Raw genomic sequence first — 16,409 nt, 5'->3', positions numbered from 1 at the left:
TAATAACTGAAAATGTCAAGGCTTTATTTTGCAACAGATATCTTACAAAGAAAAGATTTACTTTTATTGATATTCATGGCTGTGCAGTGCATCAGAGTTTTTCTATGGTGTCTCCTTCTCATTTAGTCATTTGTTCCTGTTCTTCAACTCAGAGGTAAAGATGCTAGCTGGAAATGCATGTATATTTAACACAGAGACAGATACTAAAATCATCACATTCAAGACCCAAAAATGGCTTCCAAATTTGTGGGTGCAGTTTTGCACTCACTATTAATTACTCCCATAAAGTGGAGGTCAGGTTGAAGTGACTTTAAAAGTTTGGTTCATAATATTAACTAACTCCATTCATCCTCACTTCTAGACGCTGCAGATTTGACATCATCACCTAGGAGCATCATCTAAGGTATTGTCTTGAGCACTTCCTGAAGGAGAGTTTTCTGCTTCAGAGGCAGGGCTATCAAGGAGAGGGATAGAGTCATCCATTTCCATGCTATGCTGCTTCTCCAGTTCGTAAGTTAGGCCAGAGTTCCCTTTGTCACTGACCTCTCCCTCCAACTCGTCTGCCAGTTTGTCCTGGGCCTGAGCTGCCTCCTCAGAATCTTCCTTTTGGTGCAGAAAACTACAAATCATATTAGGTCTGCTGTATGAGAAATCTTTGTCTTTAATCTGTAACCACTCCACACCACCTGGTCAGAAAAAAGATAAACTAGTGAAACGGGGAGGAGAGATTTTAACAGCAAGACGACATTTTCTTAGTTTCACGAGTTCATTGTTTTAGCCTTAAACAATAACTAGAAATATGCAATAATGTTATGTTTGAGAAAAAACAACATTATATATGAGGTGGTGTGTGCCATAAGCTTCTGCTACAAAGAGGCTTGAGGGAAAGAAAGGAAACTGCCTGTGACCCATTTTCCAAACTGGAAACAGTAAAATCCCTCCCAAATGTCCTTACTTCCTTCTGCTGCATAAGACGGACCTATTTTCACTATGATCCTCACATGCTGAAGTGAGGAGAAAAATTCTTAGTTAAGACAAATAGCAGCTTAAGTTTCACTGTCTTGAAGCAATACAGCATAAAACTCTGAGGGGTAGAAGGTTTGTTTGCTTGCTTATACTGGTTTATGTCTCCAATATAACATTTTTTGTCTAAGAACTGAGGGAGGGTCTTCAGAATCCCCATCATATAGATGATTTCTAATCAGCCATTTTCATTTGCTTTGCACTTGAGAGCTAATTATCAGAACTATTGTTCTTCTAGCTGAGCAGTGCCCCCAACAAGCTCTTAGCTCTACTGCTTCTTCAAATCAGCCAGTGTTTCCTATTAGGAGACTCAACACCTGTCCACCTCCAACGCACAAGCTACTGCTGCTGACTCCTGAGTATTTTCAACCTAGGAAGGTACCAAGAATCGAGATATGGTCTCCCATGTGCTGTGTAAAACATAGAATCATAGAATATCAGGGTTGGAAGGGACCTCAGGAGGTCATCTAGTCCAACTCAAAGCAGGACCGATCCCCAATTAAATCATCCCAGCCTGGGCTTTGTCAAGCCTGACCTTAAAAACTTCTAAGGAAGGAGATTCTACCACCTCCCTAGGTAACGCATTCCAGTGTTTCACCACCCTCCTAATGAAAAAGTTTTTCCTAATATCCAACCTAAACCTCCCCCACTGCAACTTGAGACCATTACTCCTTGTCCTGTCCTCTTCTACATAACTATTACACCACCAGCTAAACCTATTACATTTCTAAAATTTGGCAATATATGAATTTTTATGGTACTTATTGCTGTCACAAACGGGGTCACTCAATTACAGTACACTCCAAGAGATTAAAACCAAAAATACATCAAAACAAAGAGGGCTGCTTAATGGGTATGCCTTCTGTTGATTTACTGGCATTTGAGTTTTGTGTGCGTGTCTCAGGCTGGTTCTGTTTGTTCATCTAATAGCTTTTCATTCTTCCACAGCAGTGATACATAAAAATAAATGGTACAAAGTTGTAAAGGTCAACATTTCCTTGCCTAATCCAAAAGAATGACTGGGATGGGAATGACATCTTTCAAGAATGTAGATCTTTATCTTTGGGCTGAGTCCCACCATACATTCAGGAGTTGAGGCCACTAGTTTTTGTGGTTGTTGAGGTTTCCTTGAAAGCTAGGGCTGTGTCTTGGTTAACTAAGTAAGTGTGTCTGAGATAACTAAAAACTATTATTTAACAAGATAATCCTTTTCCAATTCCTATTTATCTTAGAATCAGTACATTTATATGCTGACAGAAAATTCCACTTGCATTATAAATACTGGGAGGGGGAAATCCTTTTCATTCAAAGGTTGGTTTCCCAATTATTTATAATACCAGTGAAATAGTGGATCACACAGACATTAGTTTACTATTCTTCAGTATTTATTTTGTACTGTGCCAACACTGTTGTATCTAGGTGCCACACAGCACCTATGCAAGTTCCAAAACAGTTTCCATATGATTCAAGATGCTAAGAATATATTTTACTGATGCAGAATGGAGACTATCATGTTAATTTAAGTTTAGACTATCAAATAACTTGATGGAACATGGCACCTGAAAACATCTAAGAATGACTACGAATGAAAAGTGGTACTGCAGGTCTGTAGACCAGTTTATTAAAAACAAATACAGATTACTAATGGAACTGGTATTTCTTCCCTCATGTAAGTATGCTCTTCAGAAGTCACACATGCTCAATATACAGTAATCAAAATGTGTCAAGTGCTGAATGTATGAGTATTGAGTGTTTGTCATGTGCAAGCATTGAATTGCTTGTGAGGAAGCTTGAGAGTTCAATTAGAACATTTCCTACAGTGGCATTGTTTTAATTAAGCAACCCACCTGCCACTAACTTTTAAAATGAATGATTTCTTAATAAATCAATAGGTAGTATTAGGTGGGGAAAGGAAATGTTACATCTTATGGGTAAAAGTCATCCCATCTGTGATCAGATCTTCACATCTAGATTGCTCACAAGATGACTTTTTAATACCATAAAATGTAATCTTCCAGCAGAATATGTATAAATTTAGCATAAAATGGCTCTTTATTCCTAACCCTGTGTATGAGCAAAATAGCAGGAACAATTGGGAATAAGACATTGCTAGGAGCAGTATTACTGTAAATATCTAAATACAGAAACAGCATTGACTTCCGGCCTAGAGATGAAAGGCAAAATTTAACCCTGGTGTGAAATGGTACAACGACATTGAAGCAAGTGCACCAGAACTTAATTTGCCTACAGAAATGCATATAAAAATGGAAAGTAGTTTGGCCAAAATCACAGGAAGCTTTACAAATAGCTATCATTTTTTAGTTCAGTTAATTTGTTTATATATGATGTTGTTGTTTAAGAACGGAAAGCTTGTATCCCTTAATTCCTTGGATACTTATTGGCACTAAATGGTCAAACTAATTTTTGTCTCCAGCCTGGTATCAAAGATAAGGTTTAGTCCTAGGACGACCTCACATGTTCCCACATACAAGACCAGGTGCACTAACCTACGCTCTCTTCTCCTTCCTTCTTTTCAGTCAGAAGCGTCCGTGTCATGTTCAGCTTCTTCATTGTGTGGCACTTGTATTTCAGCTGTAGCTTTTGGTTTCCTTCTGCGTCCACTATAAATAAAAATTAATTGATTCATTTTAGTGAACATCCACATCATCTGAAACATGAAAATTATCTGAACCTTACAGCGTCAGCTCAGATACAAGCCAGAACATAAAAGATGTATCACTTACCTTGTTCTGCATTTTCTTCAAACACCACACAGGTTCCAAGGGTATCTATGGAGAACAAAGGACAGTTAGCTGAGAAATAACAGAGGTTATTTGCCAAAGGCCCAGTACTTCAAAAACCTGAGTGCTCTCCACCTCCACTGAAGTCAATGGAAATTGAGGATGATCAGTATCTCTCATGATTGGGCCCTGTATGTCACACTGAAAATGAGCAGTTTCATCCATATAATCTTTTCCTACCTTCATACTCCCCAGCAAAGACATATCTGTCCACTTGCAAAATGGGCCTCTCTGTGTCTATTCCCTACAAACAAGGATAGACAGAAATTACATGGAAGTCATGCTTCAGCTAGTCAAGGCAAGGCACCAAGACTAGAGAAAACAACTGGTAAACTGGTATGCCAAGTACAGTAAAACCAGCATTATATACAGATTCCCTGACATGGTATATGCAGTACAAGACAAAAAAGCAATATGGAATGCAAGCTAGCGATAGTAAATCAAGTCTATTCTATCACACTGAGATTAATATGGGGAGAAAAACGAACATACACAAACAAAGGAAACTTTCTTTTCAGTGTATAGATTCAAAAGCTTCTTAAACTGTGAGATTTAGATGAAACAGATATACAGTATATCTTGGAAAATTAGGTAAGCAAATGAGAAAGGTGTGCAGGAGACAAAAAGGTTGCATGAGTACACAAACACCTGAACAACACGCAGGCACATCAGCAGTCCAATGGCAGCGGTAGGAAGCTATTATTTATATTATTTAACAAGCAGCTCTCTGAAAATAAAGGGACACCGTCAATTTAACATCAAGCAAATTTCTAAAAGTGAGTTAAAAATGGTTTCCAGGACTAGCCCTGCTTCTGTTTCCTTCTACAGGATGGGCTATCACCAGCAGGAGAGTGAATTTGTGTGGGGGGGGTGGAGGGTGAGAAAACCTGGATTTGTGCTGGAAATCACTTTAGATAAGCTATTACCAGCAGGACAGTGGGGTGGGAAGAGGTATTGTTTCATATTCTCTGTGTATATATAAAGCCTGCTGCAGTTTCCACGATATGCATCTGAAGAAGTGAGCTGTAGCTCACGAAAGCTTATGCTCTAATAAATTGGTTAGTCTCTAAGGTGCCACAAGTCCTCCTTTTCTTTTTGTGGTTTTACAATCACTTTCCCCTATTTTTAAAGTGTTTTTTTTCTCCCATTTCTGTGAGCGTGTCTCACAATCAACAAGGAAGTGACTATACAAAAGAAATAGTGAACCTGACTATACACAAAATGCTGTGAAACAAAGTAAACAAACAGAAATATTTTGGGGGTGATAACTTCTTTCAATCATAGTAACTTTAGATGTTATATTAATTATACTTGGTACATGATTTTAAGACAAACACTATTTTCCAGTTGATGATGTCCCACTGAGTTGACTGAATCCTTTTAAAAAGTCTTTGACCTGGAAAAGGCTACAGCATGTTGAGGGAAGAGGCAGTTGCAAGAAGTCCAAAGGAGCATAAACTAACCTGTATCCAATCTCCTATTTATTAACAGCTTTTCAAAAGCACTTTATGTAATTGCCTCAGGGAAAACAGTATTTTAACTCAGAGTTTTATATTACTAAATTTACTTGCATGGAAAATAAATGATTCCCTAAGGGACAAAACCTTTTCAGGGCTGCATACTGGGGGATTTCTGTGTGGACAAGAGGGTGGAAGAAATCCTTACTCTGACTGCAGTTCAGTACAAAATCTATTTCATTGCCATTAATGCAACTTCAGGTTTACAATAGCTTCTGTGGCTCCTGTACATTCATTTTGGGAGTGTATTTTTTGGGTTGGGGAGGCATGGTTTGGAGGGGGGGTGGGTAGAGACGGCCAGAGGATTTACTGAGTATACACCTTCCTAAAGCCCAGTTGCATGCAGGGATGTTGGAAGTCCCTTCTGAACATAGCCTTGCAGCATAGAGGTTGGAACCCTTGCATGAGGTTCCAAAATCCTGCTCTCCCTTTTGCAACAGAACCTTATAAGTTGTGCTGGCTCTGAGCCCTTCCAACTACACAGGGCATAGGGACAAGATTTATAATCTAACAGGTTATTGGTTCTTCCTGCTTATTCTTCATACAGAATCACAATCCTCAGTTTGTAATATCAGTCCTCTCCACACAACCCAATTATGATGTCACAAATTAAGGAAGACATCAGAGGGAGAATCAGTTCCAAGATCAGAAGAACTCTTAATGGTGAATCGAAATACTTTAAGTACACATAAAAATTAATTTTCTGAATCACTATCAGAACACAAGCAACCTTAAAACTGAAAAAACAACAGAAGCTCACGTATTCTCACTTCATAAGCCTGAAATGTTCTCAGAAAAAACACTACTCCATGTGACGCTGTATGGAATATGGGAGACACTTTATGATATTGTTCATACCAATATTGTAAAATTCCAAGGAATCTTAATATCTTACCAGATATGCCACGTGAAAATGTTATGCTTTGCCAAGTATGATAATCTCATTTATATGTTTGATTCACCTTTTATTGTGAGTTATACGATATGTATGGTATATCTGTGTATTTCTAGGTGACACTCCCAGACATCAGCATTGCTCGCCTGTTCGATGGCCCATCAGGATCATCAGCTATACAAAGAACCCACTGAAAGGAGCCAGGGGCTACACCTTCTGAGTCAGCAGGACGAGTAGGGGCATGCCTATAGATAGAGAACTTTAAGGCTTTTCCATGCCTTGTGCTGTGAAGCTTGAGTTTGGGACACAGGAAGTACAAGCCAGATGGCAAAAGGAATATAAAGGGCAGCTGCATCATCTCCATGTTGTATTAATTTCTGCTTCTTACTTCTGGAGTAACTTTTCTACAAACGAAGTTCTGAACAAAGGACTGAATGACCCATCCTGGAATACTGAGCCTGATACTAAGAACCTGATATATGGACTTTGAAGTCTCTGTATTTATCTGATTGCTTTACCATTTAACAAATCTCTTCTTGTTCTTTCTTTTTTCCTTATAATAAACCTTTAGTTTTAGACACTAAAGGATAGACTAGCAGCATGGTATTTTAGGTAAGATCCAAAATAACATTAACCTGATGATGTGGCTGACCCTTTGGGGTCAGAAGAACATTTTGTATAGTGAGCAGAGTTTTTAAATAACTTCTCACTGTACTGGATCTAGGAGCTGATTGGGAATCAGAGAACTGGAATGCAATAAAAGGAGCTGTGTGACTTTTTTTTTTTTTTAGCTTCTCAATAACCAGCGTTGGGGATCAGAAGTTTTGTGACTGGTTGGTGAGTTTAACTTCAGTGTTAACCACCAGTTTGTACTCCTTTTCAGTTTGGGAGTGTCTGCTCTCCCTTATGCAGCCTCCTCTGACCTTGACATTTTCAGTAAGGGCTGCCCCAGGCACACCGAGTCACACTCCATTTCTTAGCAAAGATTCAAAACTGGGTGTCTCATTAGTAACTACAGCGGACCCCTGCTATAGCACGCATCGCTATAGCGCGGATTCGCATATAGCGCTGTCGCAGTGATTTAAATTGGGATCCATGGTAACGCGGCCCCCACCATAACGCGGTACCGCGCATGGATCCCGAACCCTGCGTTCTAGCGAGGATCCAGTGTAGTACTATAGTGATGCCTCATTACTGATATTTCATTATTTTTCCTAGTATACTGTGAAGTATAATTAAAATTAAACTATGCTTAAAATAAATACTTGAACAAAGCATATTTGTTGTAATGTACTGACCTTGATAGATACAATTATATTTGTTTGGCCTCATCAGTGAGACTATTCAGATGTGTAAAGTTAAGTTACTTGTTTGTGAGATGAGGGCCTTTCATGTTAATTTTGTAAAATCCACAGTGGGTAGCACAGTTGTTAATACAAATTAATGAGATTCTCTCACAAATATTTCCAAAAAGTAACTTTTAAAAAAAAGTCTTCTGAGGCTAAGCTTGGGGTTTTGTTTTTCCTGCTAAAACTGATAACATCAAAGTAGGATACAAAATGTAGATCCCTGTACTACTGTATAAGATACAAAAACTGGAAAAGTTTAGTAGTGTCTGACAAGAGTAAATGGTTTTCACTATTTAAAAATACTGTGTTTGTTTGTGTGGTTTAAGTCACTTGGGTGTTTTTCAAAGTTATACCCTAAGTTTTGCATAACAGTATATTCACAGGCCAAAGGGAACTTTTGATATGCATTCACATTGCCCACTGATGCTAATTGCTCTGTGCACAGACCATGGGCAGTTTATCGCTCATATAGTCTGCATATTTCTACACTAAAAGTTTGATCCAAAGCCCACTGAGTTCAATGAGGCTCTAAAATTTCTCCTTGTTCACGAAAATAAAAACTTGCCTCTTTACTAATATGTTGTAGTCAAACTCACCAAAATCTTGCATTTGTTTTCACATTTTTCTAGGAAGTCTGAATCAATAATTCCTGATAATTCTACCACGACCAGCTGTTCCTGCAACATAAACGTATAAAGCTCATTCATCATATATTTAGAACACTAAATAAATGAACAACTTTAACATGAACACAGATACGTCTATTACTTTGCTATTAAAACAGACCTCCCTCAAAACTGTAGAACCAAAATTTGACCTATATTGTTTGTTTGCAAAACAACACAAAGATATTGCTATACCAGAGCAAAGTAATATCCAACTAGTACACAGTTCTGTCCATGTCACCAAAACCACAACTGAATTTGAAGGCTGTTTGTATTCGACCTCAGATAATGTTCAGTTTATACCTGGAAGAATAAGGACCGACAGCTCTTATAATTTTATGCTAGCTAGCGTAACAGCACATATTATACTTATTCATATTTTTAATTAAATCTTACAATGCTTCAACATTTACCAATTATAGACTGTAGCGTGAATTCTATAGGTTAATTATAAAGTTTAATTTTTTCTCCTTCTATCTATTTACAATGTGTTTCCATTTAATTTGTTCTTGTAATTCCTTAATTTGAGGGGATGGGGAGTATAGGAGGAGAAAATGGTGTTGACAGATCTTTGCCAGTCTTTTTCTGAAGATAAGAGATAGATGCCCATTTTCCATGACCAATCTTATAATAATCATCAGTGAACACACAATTTAATTTTAAAAGTGTGGCAAAGGAAATATTGCAAGTTTGATTTTACAGCTTACGAGTAGCTATTACTCTTTTTTTTAAGGTTATGGTAAAATAATGTGACAGTATCAGTATTATTTTCAAAGTTCTTCCTCCTATATAATACAGTAAAGTCTCTTTTCTAGTTTCAGTTGTCTACATGTAACTATCTGACTTTGCCATCACAGTCCTCTGCTATCACAAAAATAAACATCTCAAATAAAAACTAGATTTGTTATAATTGGAAGATTTTTAAAACATGACTCCATTGGAGAGGCAATGCAGTGCAATGGATAAAAGTTCCAAATGGACTTGGGAGACTTGAGTTCTACTTCGCTTTCCACCACTAACTTTCTGTGATCTTGGGCAGTCATTTCACCTCACTGTACCTCAGTTTCCCCTTCCACCCTTGGAGTATCTTGTCTATTTAGAATGTAACCTTTTTGGGAGAGGGACCACCTTGTATGTTTGTATAGTGCCTATCACAACTGGGACCTGATATCAGTTGTGCACTGTAGGTATTACCCTAATACAAACAACACCAGTTCCAGTATCCTGTGTGAAATGAACTGGTGTCAGTCCACTTCCTAGCTGATTGGTGTCCACATTATGAAAGCCACTATCATAACCTGCATTCTTCTGGAGCGTCAAAGGCCTGCTGCTCTACACTATAAAATGTTACCATTTGTAAACAATCATAAGTATGCTCATAAAACTTGCAGATGATACCGAGCTAGGAGGGCTTGCAATCACTTTGGAGAATAGGCTAGGCTACGCTAAGAATTCAAAATTACCTTGACAAATTGCAGAATTAATCTGAAATTAGTAAAATGAAATTAAATAAAGACAAATGAAAAGTATTGCACTTAAGAAGAAAAAATCAAATGCACAACTACAAAATGGGAAATAACTGGGTAGGCAGTAGTACTGCTGAAAACGGTTTGGGGATTACTATGGATCACAAACTGAATGAGAGCCAACTACGTGTTGCAGTTGCAAAAAAGGCTAATGTTCTGAGGTGTATTAACAGGAGTTTCACACGTAGGATACAGGAGGTATCTGTCCCTCTCTACTTGGCAAGAGTGACCTGGCCTCAGCTGGAATATTTGTATCCAGTTCTGAGCACCACACTTCAAGAAAGATAGGGATAAATTGGAGAGAGTCAAGGTGAAAGCAACAACAATGTAAAAGGTTTAGAAAACCTGACCTACGAGGAAAGGTTAAGAAAACTGTACATGTTTACTCTAGGGGAAAAAAAAAAAGGGGGGGGGGGAGATCCTGATAAGTCTTCTGCTGTATCTCACAAAAGCTTATGGTCTAATAAATTTGTTAGTCTCTAAAGTGCCACAAGTCCTCCTTTTCTTTTTAGGGATACAGACTAGCACGGCTGGTACTCTGAAACCTACAAGGGGACAGTGATCGATTGTTCTCCATGTCCACTTAAGGTACGGTAAGAAATAATGGGCTTAATCAGCAGCAAATGAAATGTAGGTTAGCTAGTAGGAAAAATTTTCGAATGACAAGACTAGTTAATTTCTATAATAGGCTTCCAAAGGAGTATGTGAAATCTCCATCAGCAGAGGCTTTTAAGAACAGATTGGACACACATCTGTGAGGGAAGGTCTAGGTTTACTTGGTGTTATCTCAGCACATGGGGCTGGACTAGATCAGGGTTCTCAACCTTTTTCTCTCTGAGGCCTCCCTCGACATGCTATAAAAACTCTAGGGCCCAGCGGTGGCGGGGGGTGGAGGGGAGGGGTCTCGGGGCAGGGGCCTTGGGCATAGGCATAGGCATAGTTTGACTTCTATTTTGGGGAGTGGGCAGGGGCCAGCGGGGCTCAAGCCACCTCCACATGGTGGGATACAGGGATGGAGTGCAACCTCCATCCCCTGACTCATCTCAGCAGGCCACACAGCCTGTCTGGGTTGAGGGGGGGCGGGGAAGCAACCAAAAATTATAACTCAAAGGTGGAGGGCTTAGCTCAAAAAGTTTGAAAACAGTTTAGGGTGCAGGAAGGGGGTAGCTGGGGCTGTGTGCCCACAGGGGGTGGCTGTGTGGGTGAATGGAGGGGGTGGCTAGGGGCTGGGTGCAGGAAGGGGATAGCTCAGGGTGCAGAGAGACGGGTATTAGGGACTGTATGCAGGCAAGGCGATAGCTCAGTGCAGAGAGAGGAGTGTTAGGGGCTGTGTGCAGGCAGGGGATAGCTCAGGGTCAGGGAGGGCGTAGATCAGGGTGTAGGGAGAGGGGTATTAGGGGCTGTGTGCTGTGAGGACTCCCCTATGATCCCTGTTCCCAGAGGGGTCTGCCAGCCATGGAGCAGGGTCTCCCCATCTGGGTGGGCTCTTACCGGCTGCTTCTTTGGGAGCAAACAGGGCTGGGAGCTGAGAAGCAGCTTCAACCTGGGGCACCAGCAGGAGAGGAGGGAACGCTGCCGCTGCCTGCTCCATGGCACCAGCGAGGGCTCCAGCTTCCTGCCTCCGACCTGGCCAGGGAGAAGAGATGTGGGGGAGGAGGGGAGCTGCCCCCAGGGCTGCCATGCTCTTGTGCTGCAGTTTATTATTTTTTTGGGAAGGGGAGCAATGCCCTCCATGTCTCCAACTCTGCCCATGGGCTCAGGGCTTCTGCCGCACAGGGAGTACCAGGGCTCGGGGCTCCAGGATTCAGCCCCACACCTCCCAGGTTCAGTCCCGTGGGGGAAATGGGGGGCGGGGGGCACCAGGGATTGGGGCTTCAGCTGCAGGGCTCCACGGCCTCCTTGAAAGAGCTTGCAGGCTCCCAGGGGCTGTGGACCCCTGGTTGAGAACCGCTGGACTCGCTGACCCCTCAGGGTCTCTTCCAGCCGTACAATTCTATGAGTCTGTGCTAACTGCTACAGTAGCAGGTACATAGGATATTCCTGAGGGCATTCTGTGCCAAAAAAATTAAAAATTATGTGCATAATATTTTAAAATTCTGCAAGTTTTATTTGTCAATAAATAAATGCAGAGGCTCTAGCATGGCAGTGGGAATCACAGGCCACTGGCTACACAAAGGTGGGAGATCACCTGCAGCCTCCCCACGCCCAGGACACGGACTCAGCGGTGAGGCTACACCCGACCCTGCCACACCATAAGGCCCAGGTCTGCCCCAGAAACACCCTAGAACCCTGCTCTTCTGCACCAGCTGTGGGGCAGGCAGGATCCAAGTGTGGAGGGACTCAGTGTGAGGGGATTCAGGTGTGGGGGAGAGGGTGGTGTGTGGGACAATCTGGGTGCAGGCAGCTCAGTGGGGAGGATGTGGATGCACAGAGGTTCGTGGCGGGGGCGGGGTCCTAGGTGTAGAGGCAATAGCAGTGATGAGCTGGAGCCGGTTCGCACGAACCGGTTGTTAAATTCTGAAGCAGTTTTAGAACCGGTTGTTAACCCGCTTCTCTGCAGGGGGCGCTGAGGCTTTGATGGGCTCCGGCCCGGAAGTGATGTAATTCCTCCTCCGGCCACCGGGGGCGCTGCGCTGCGGGAGCCATGTGGGCTGCCGCCTGGCTCTGCGCATGAGCCCTGTTGCTGCTGCTGCTCCCCCGACCCCTGGCCCTCCCGCTGCTGCCTGGTGGGTCCCCGGCTGCTCTGCTGGGCCTGGGCTGCGTCCTGCTGCTCGGGCTTCTCCAAGCCACTCTCCCCGTGAGTACCCACCACCCTGCCTGCAGCCAGCCCTTGTCTCCAGCTACCCCCGCACCCCCTGCCCTGCCCGCAGCCAGCCTGTCTCCAGGCACCCCCGCACCCCCTGCCCTGCCCGCAGCCAGCCCCTGCCGCACCCCCCAACCCGAAGCTAGCCAGCCCCACACCCCCCGTCTCCAGCCAACCCCTGCCACATCCCCCTGCAGCCCTGCCCGAAGCCAGCCAGCCCCACACCCCGTCTCCAGCCAGCCCTGCATCCCCTGCCCTGCCGGCAGCCAGCCCCGCATCCCCTGTCTCCGGCTAGCCCAGTCCCACGCTGCTGTCTGCAGCTGGCCCCACGCCCACTGGTGCCCTACAGTTCCCAGGGCAGTAACCATGCACACCTGCTTCAATGAGGGGGGGCAGGGAGCAGCTGGGACCCACACATGTGCAGACAGCAAGTGTGAAAAATCAGGACAGGGGGTGGGTGGTAATAGGAGCCTATATAAGACCCCAAAATCGGGACATCTGGTCACCCTAGCACACCCCCAGGGAGTGGCGGGGACCCACACATATGAAACAGAGCTCATTTCTAGTTCAGGCCCATCTTTTTAAAAAAGAACTTTAGGTAGGATTAACATACATCTGTATTTTCCCAGACAGGTCAGGCTTTTTGGTTCTTAAATTGCTGTCTGGGAGGAATTTTTAATATTTTCCTGGGAAAATATGGATGTATGGTAACCCTATTGGTACAAAAAATACATACAAATCAGAACTTTTTACAGGGAACCGGTTGTTAAGATTTTGGCAGCTCATCACTGGGCAATAGGACTCTGCAGGGGCTTCGAGCTGAAGGCGGCTGGGGCTCAGAGGAGGGGTCTGGGTGTGGGGGTCTCAGCGGCGTGGGCGTCTGGATGCTGGGGGAGTGGGACTTGGTCGGGTGGTATTCAGTCTCACTTCCAACACATTGCAGGCCATGCCAGTGAGAGCCAGGATTGAAGGACAGGGAGCATGACTGCCCCCTTGCCCTGGGGTGGGGGCACAGCCACAGCCTGCCCAATTTGGTGCAAATATTGCGGGAAAATAGGAATGAGGGCTCTCCTCCCCCCCACCCTCTGTCACTGACTCCTCTCTCTCCCGTCGTGTCCAGCCCCGCTTCCAGCCTAGTCAGACACCCACCCTGCCACACCCTCCAGGGGCCAGCCCCGCCCGGGAGCTCCGCTGCCACCCAGCAGGCGTGCAACAACGGGAAGGAGCGCCGGGGACCGCAGCCTCGGGCTGTCCTACGCGAGCCCCCAGGGGCAGCCAAACACCGCCCCCCACCACTAATCAGGCCGGGCAGCAGCAAGGAGCCTGAGCACAGACGCAGACACCTGATACCTGCGCCGCTGCTAGGGACTCCTACCCACCTGCTCCTCCTCTTCCTCCTCAGCTCCCGCCGCCGCCGCCGCCATGTCCCGGATCCCGCTGCGAGCCGGCGCCTCAGCGCCCACTACGTGACCCTGCCGCCGCCATCTTAGATTCGGAAAGGCCCCACCCCCGACGGCTCAGATCGGGGCGGGGGTCGATCCCCCCAGGCGGGGGGCGCGGAGCGGCGAAGTCCTGCTCCAGCCGCTTGCTAGGGCGGGGAAGGGGCTGCAGGGCGCGCGGAGGGAGGGAGGGAGGCGGTTTGCTGGGGGGTTTCCTCCGGCCCCAGGGTCATAGGGCCGCCCGCGGGGAGATTCCAGACGCCCCCTAGCTCCCGCCACAGGGCTCGGGCCCCGGGTAGCGCTTGGCAAACGGTAACGGGCGCCGCGCAGCCCCAGGCCCGGGAGGCCCAGTGGGCGCAGGGGGCTTGGCGAGGGATGGCGGGGCAGTGAGAGGGCTGGGCCAGGCCGGCGGGAGCGGTGAGTTCCTGGCCCGTGGAGGGGAAGCGGCTGCCCGGCGAGCGTGGCTGGGAGGGAGGGAGGGAGGGAGGGGGATCGCGGACTGTGATGGGGGAGGGGGTGAGAGGGCGGGGGCGACGTGGCCCTTGGGCTCTCTCCGCAGTCAGGGGTCAGCCGGCCTGAGCCGGAGACAGAAACTAATTGGGCTGGGGCCTGACTGTGAGCTGCCTCCACATGGCGCCGGGGGCACCCCAGACCTCCGCTCAGCTAGTGCCCGGTGATCTTAAGTGATCTGCTTGCAGGCCCACCGCTGCCCAGCCTTGTGTCCCTTGCCAGGCAGCCCGTGTCTCTTGAGAACTTCCCGTCGCCTCCTCCCGCTTCTGCCCCTGGCCAGCGGCCAGGCGAGCTGGGTTCGTATGGAAGCTGCTATGGGAACCGAGCTCGCCTGGGGTTTACAGCCGGAATGCTTCATTTTCATAGGCTGAACTGAACATGTAGCTGATGGCTGCCAGAGGCAGGAGATTTACCGGCCCTGGCCTGTAATCAGTCAATCCGTTCATGGAGCAGTTACCCAGAGCTACTAGTGAATGAGCAGGTAGACTCATGGAGAGGAGCAGCCCCCAAATGCAGAAAGGATTCTGAAGCACTTTTGCCGTCCCTTCAGGAATACAGGGCAGATTACAAAGCACATGAATTCTAACTCTGTGGGTGATAGGTGGGGAGCAGAGTGCATGGGCCTTTTCCATTCCAAGTGTTGCTTGTCTTTTTAATGGGAATCAATAATTTGATGTAATAGCATCACCCCCTCAGCACTGGTGACAGTAGACCTGCAGTATTCCACAAGGCTTTAAGAAATAACACAAGTGCATTCGAGTGCCTTATTTCATATTCTGCCACTAGAAGGAGACACATGAACAAAATATTGTTTGATTTAGAGATCTTGATCAAATCATTTGAGGCAGGTTTTCAATTAGCTTTTAATTGTAAAGGCAGTATGTAAACAGGCTACTTTATTTCAATGATCTTCTCATGACTCATTCAGAGGTGATAAAACTAGCCTTTTAATTATCCTTAACTACTGGTATTGTGATTATTAAATAATTATACTTAATTATAATGTGTTGGGGCCAAATCTTGAAGTGTTTAGGCAGAACCTATAGTGACTTCAAGTGAAGTTCTGCCCGAGTAAGGACTGCTGGATAAAGCCTTTAATTTTCAAAGTGCTTTACAAACATTATTTAATATTCACAAACTACAGCACTCCTATGACACAGGGTTAGTACTATTATCCTCTTTTATGGATGGGGAAACTGAGGAAGAGAAGTGACATACCCTAGAGAGCCCTCCTGAGAGCAGAGACTAGATCTCTGGAGCTCCTGTTTGTTAGTCCTCAAACCCCATCTCTTGCTTTAGACCCCAATCCTGCACAGATTTATTTGCATGCTTAATTTTATGCACTGTGAGTAATTTTGTTGAGTTACTGACACTATGTAAAGGTAAGCATGGATTTAAGTCTTTGCAGAATTGGGCCCTATAGATTGGAGCTTTTGGATGCATCAGGAAGTTTGGGAATGTTTACATATGATCATAGGTTAAGGACTTGGACTAATGATCTTAATTGAGATCTAACAATCTCTATAATGTTTCTTCTTTAAGGGTTGTTCCCCTTCACCAATATTACAAGAAACAGGTAGGGACTCACTGAAATTAACCAGAAGCAAATTTATTGGATCCCACTTTACTTTTCACTTTGTCTCATTCTTTATCTCTCATTTTCATGTGTTCTTTGATGCAATATCCATGCTTGTAACTCCTTCCCAATCCCCCTGCACAAAGCAACTGTTCTCTCTGCCACTCTGTATTGACTTCTGTGAGATCCACAACATCGATCCATTTCAGTTAAAGGCTCTTTTTATTTTAGTAATGCTTAATAAGGTGGAGCCTTTGTCTGGGTCTCTGTTTTGTCTGTCTATTTAGACTGTAAGAACATAAGAA

General features: G+C 44.7%; 1 protein-coding gene across 2 annotated transcripts; it reads right to left on the bottom strand.

The window, feature by feature from the left end:
- Nucleotides 1-14,791, bottom strand: GTF3C6 (general transcription factor IIIC subunit 6). Of its 2 annotated transcripts, none has more exons than XM_073337050.2 (6): nucleotides 13,959-14,791; nucleotides 8,182-8,256; nucleotides 4,005-4,068; nucleotides 3,768-3,812; nucleotides 3,531-3,644; nucleotides 1-686 (listed from the first exon to the last, which is right to left on the bottom strand). In XM_073337050.2, the coding sequence occupies exons 1-6, from the start codon at nucleotides 14,001-14,003 to the stop codon at nucleotides 382-384; spliced, it is 648 nt and encodes a 215-aa protein (XP_073193151.1). In that variant the 5' UTR covers nucleotides 14,004-14,791; the 3' UTR covers nucleotides 1-381. The 2 variants fall into 2 exon arrangements, with proteins under 2 accessions (XP_073193151.1, XP_073193150.1); XM_073337049.2 differs by having other exon boundaries at nucleotides 8,182-8,262; nucleotides 13,959-14,786.
- Between the last annotated feature and the right edge of the window lie 1,618 nt (nucleotides 14,792-16,409).

The sequence above is a fragment of the Lepidochelys kempii genome, chromosome 3 (genome assembly GCF_965140285.1).
Source record: "Lepidochelys kempii isolate rLepKem1 chromosome 3, rLepKem1.hap1, whole genome shotgun sequence".
Lineage (NCBI taxonomy): Eukaryota > Metazoa > Chordata > Testudines > Cheloniidae > Lepidochelys > Lepidochelys kempii.
The sequence above is the reverse complement of the archived record's forward strand: the minus strand, read 5'-3'. Positions and strand labels throughout refer to the sequence as shown.

Excerpts from the sequence above, each read along its gene's own strand:
- GTF3C6 (XM_073337049.2), bottom strand. The coding sequence starts at position 14,003 with ATGGCGGCGGCGGCGGCGGGAGCTGAGGAGGAAGAGGAGGAGCAG. Across the intron at positions 4,069-8,181 it reads AAAACAAATGCAAGATTTTG|GGAATAGACACAGAGAGGCC; the intron begins GTGAGTTTGACT and ends CCTTGTTTGTAG. Across the intron at positions 3,645-3,767 it reads TGAAGAAAATGCAGAACAAG|TGGACGCAGAAGGAAACCAA; the intron begins GTAAGTGATACA and ends TTTTATTTATAG.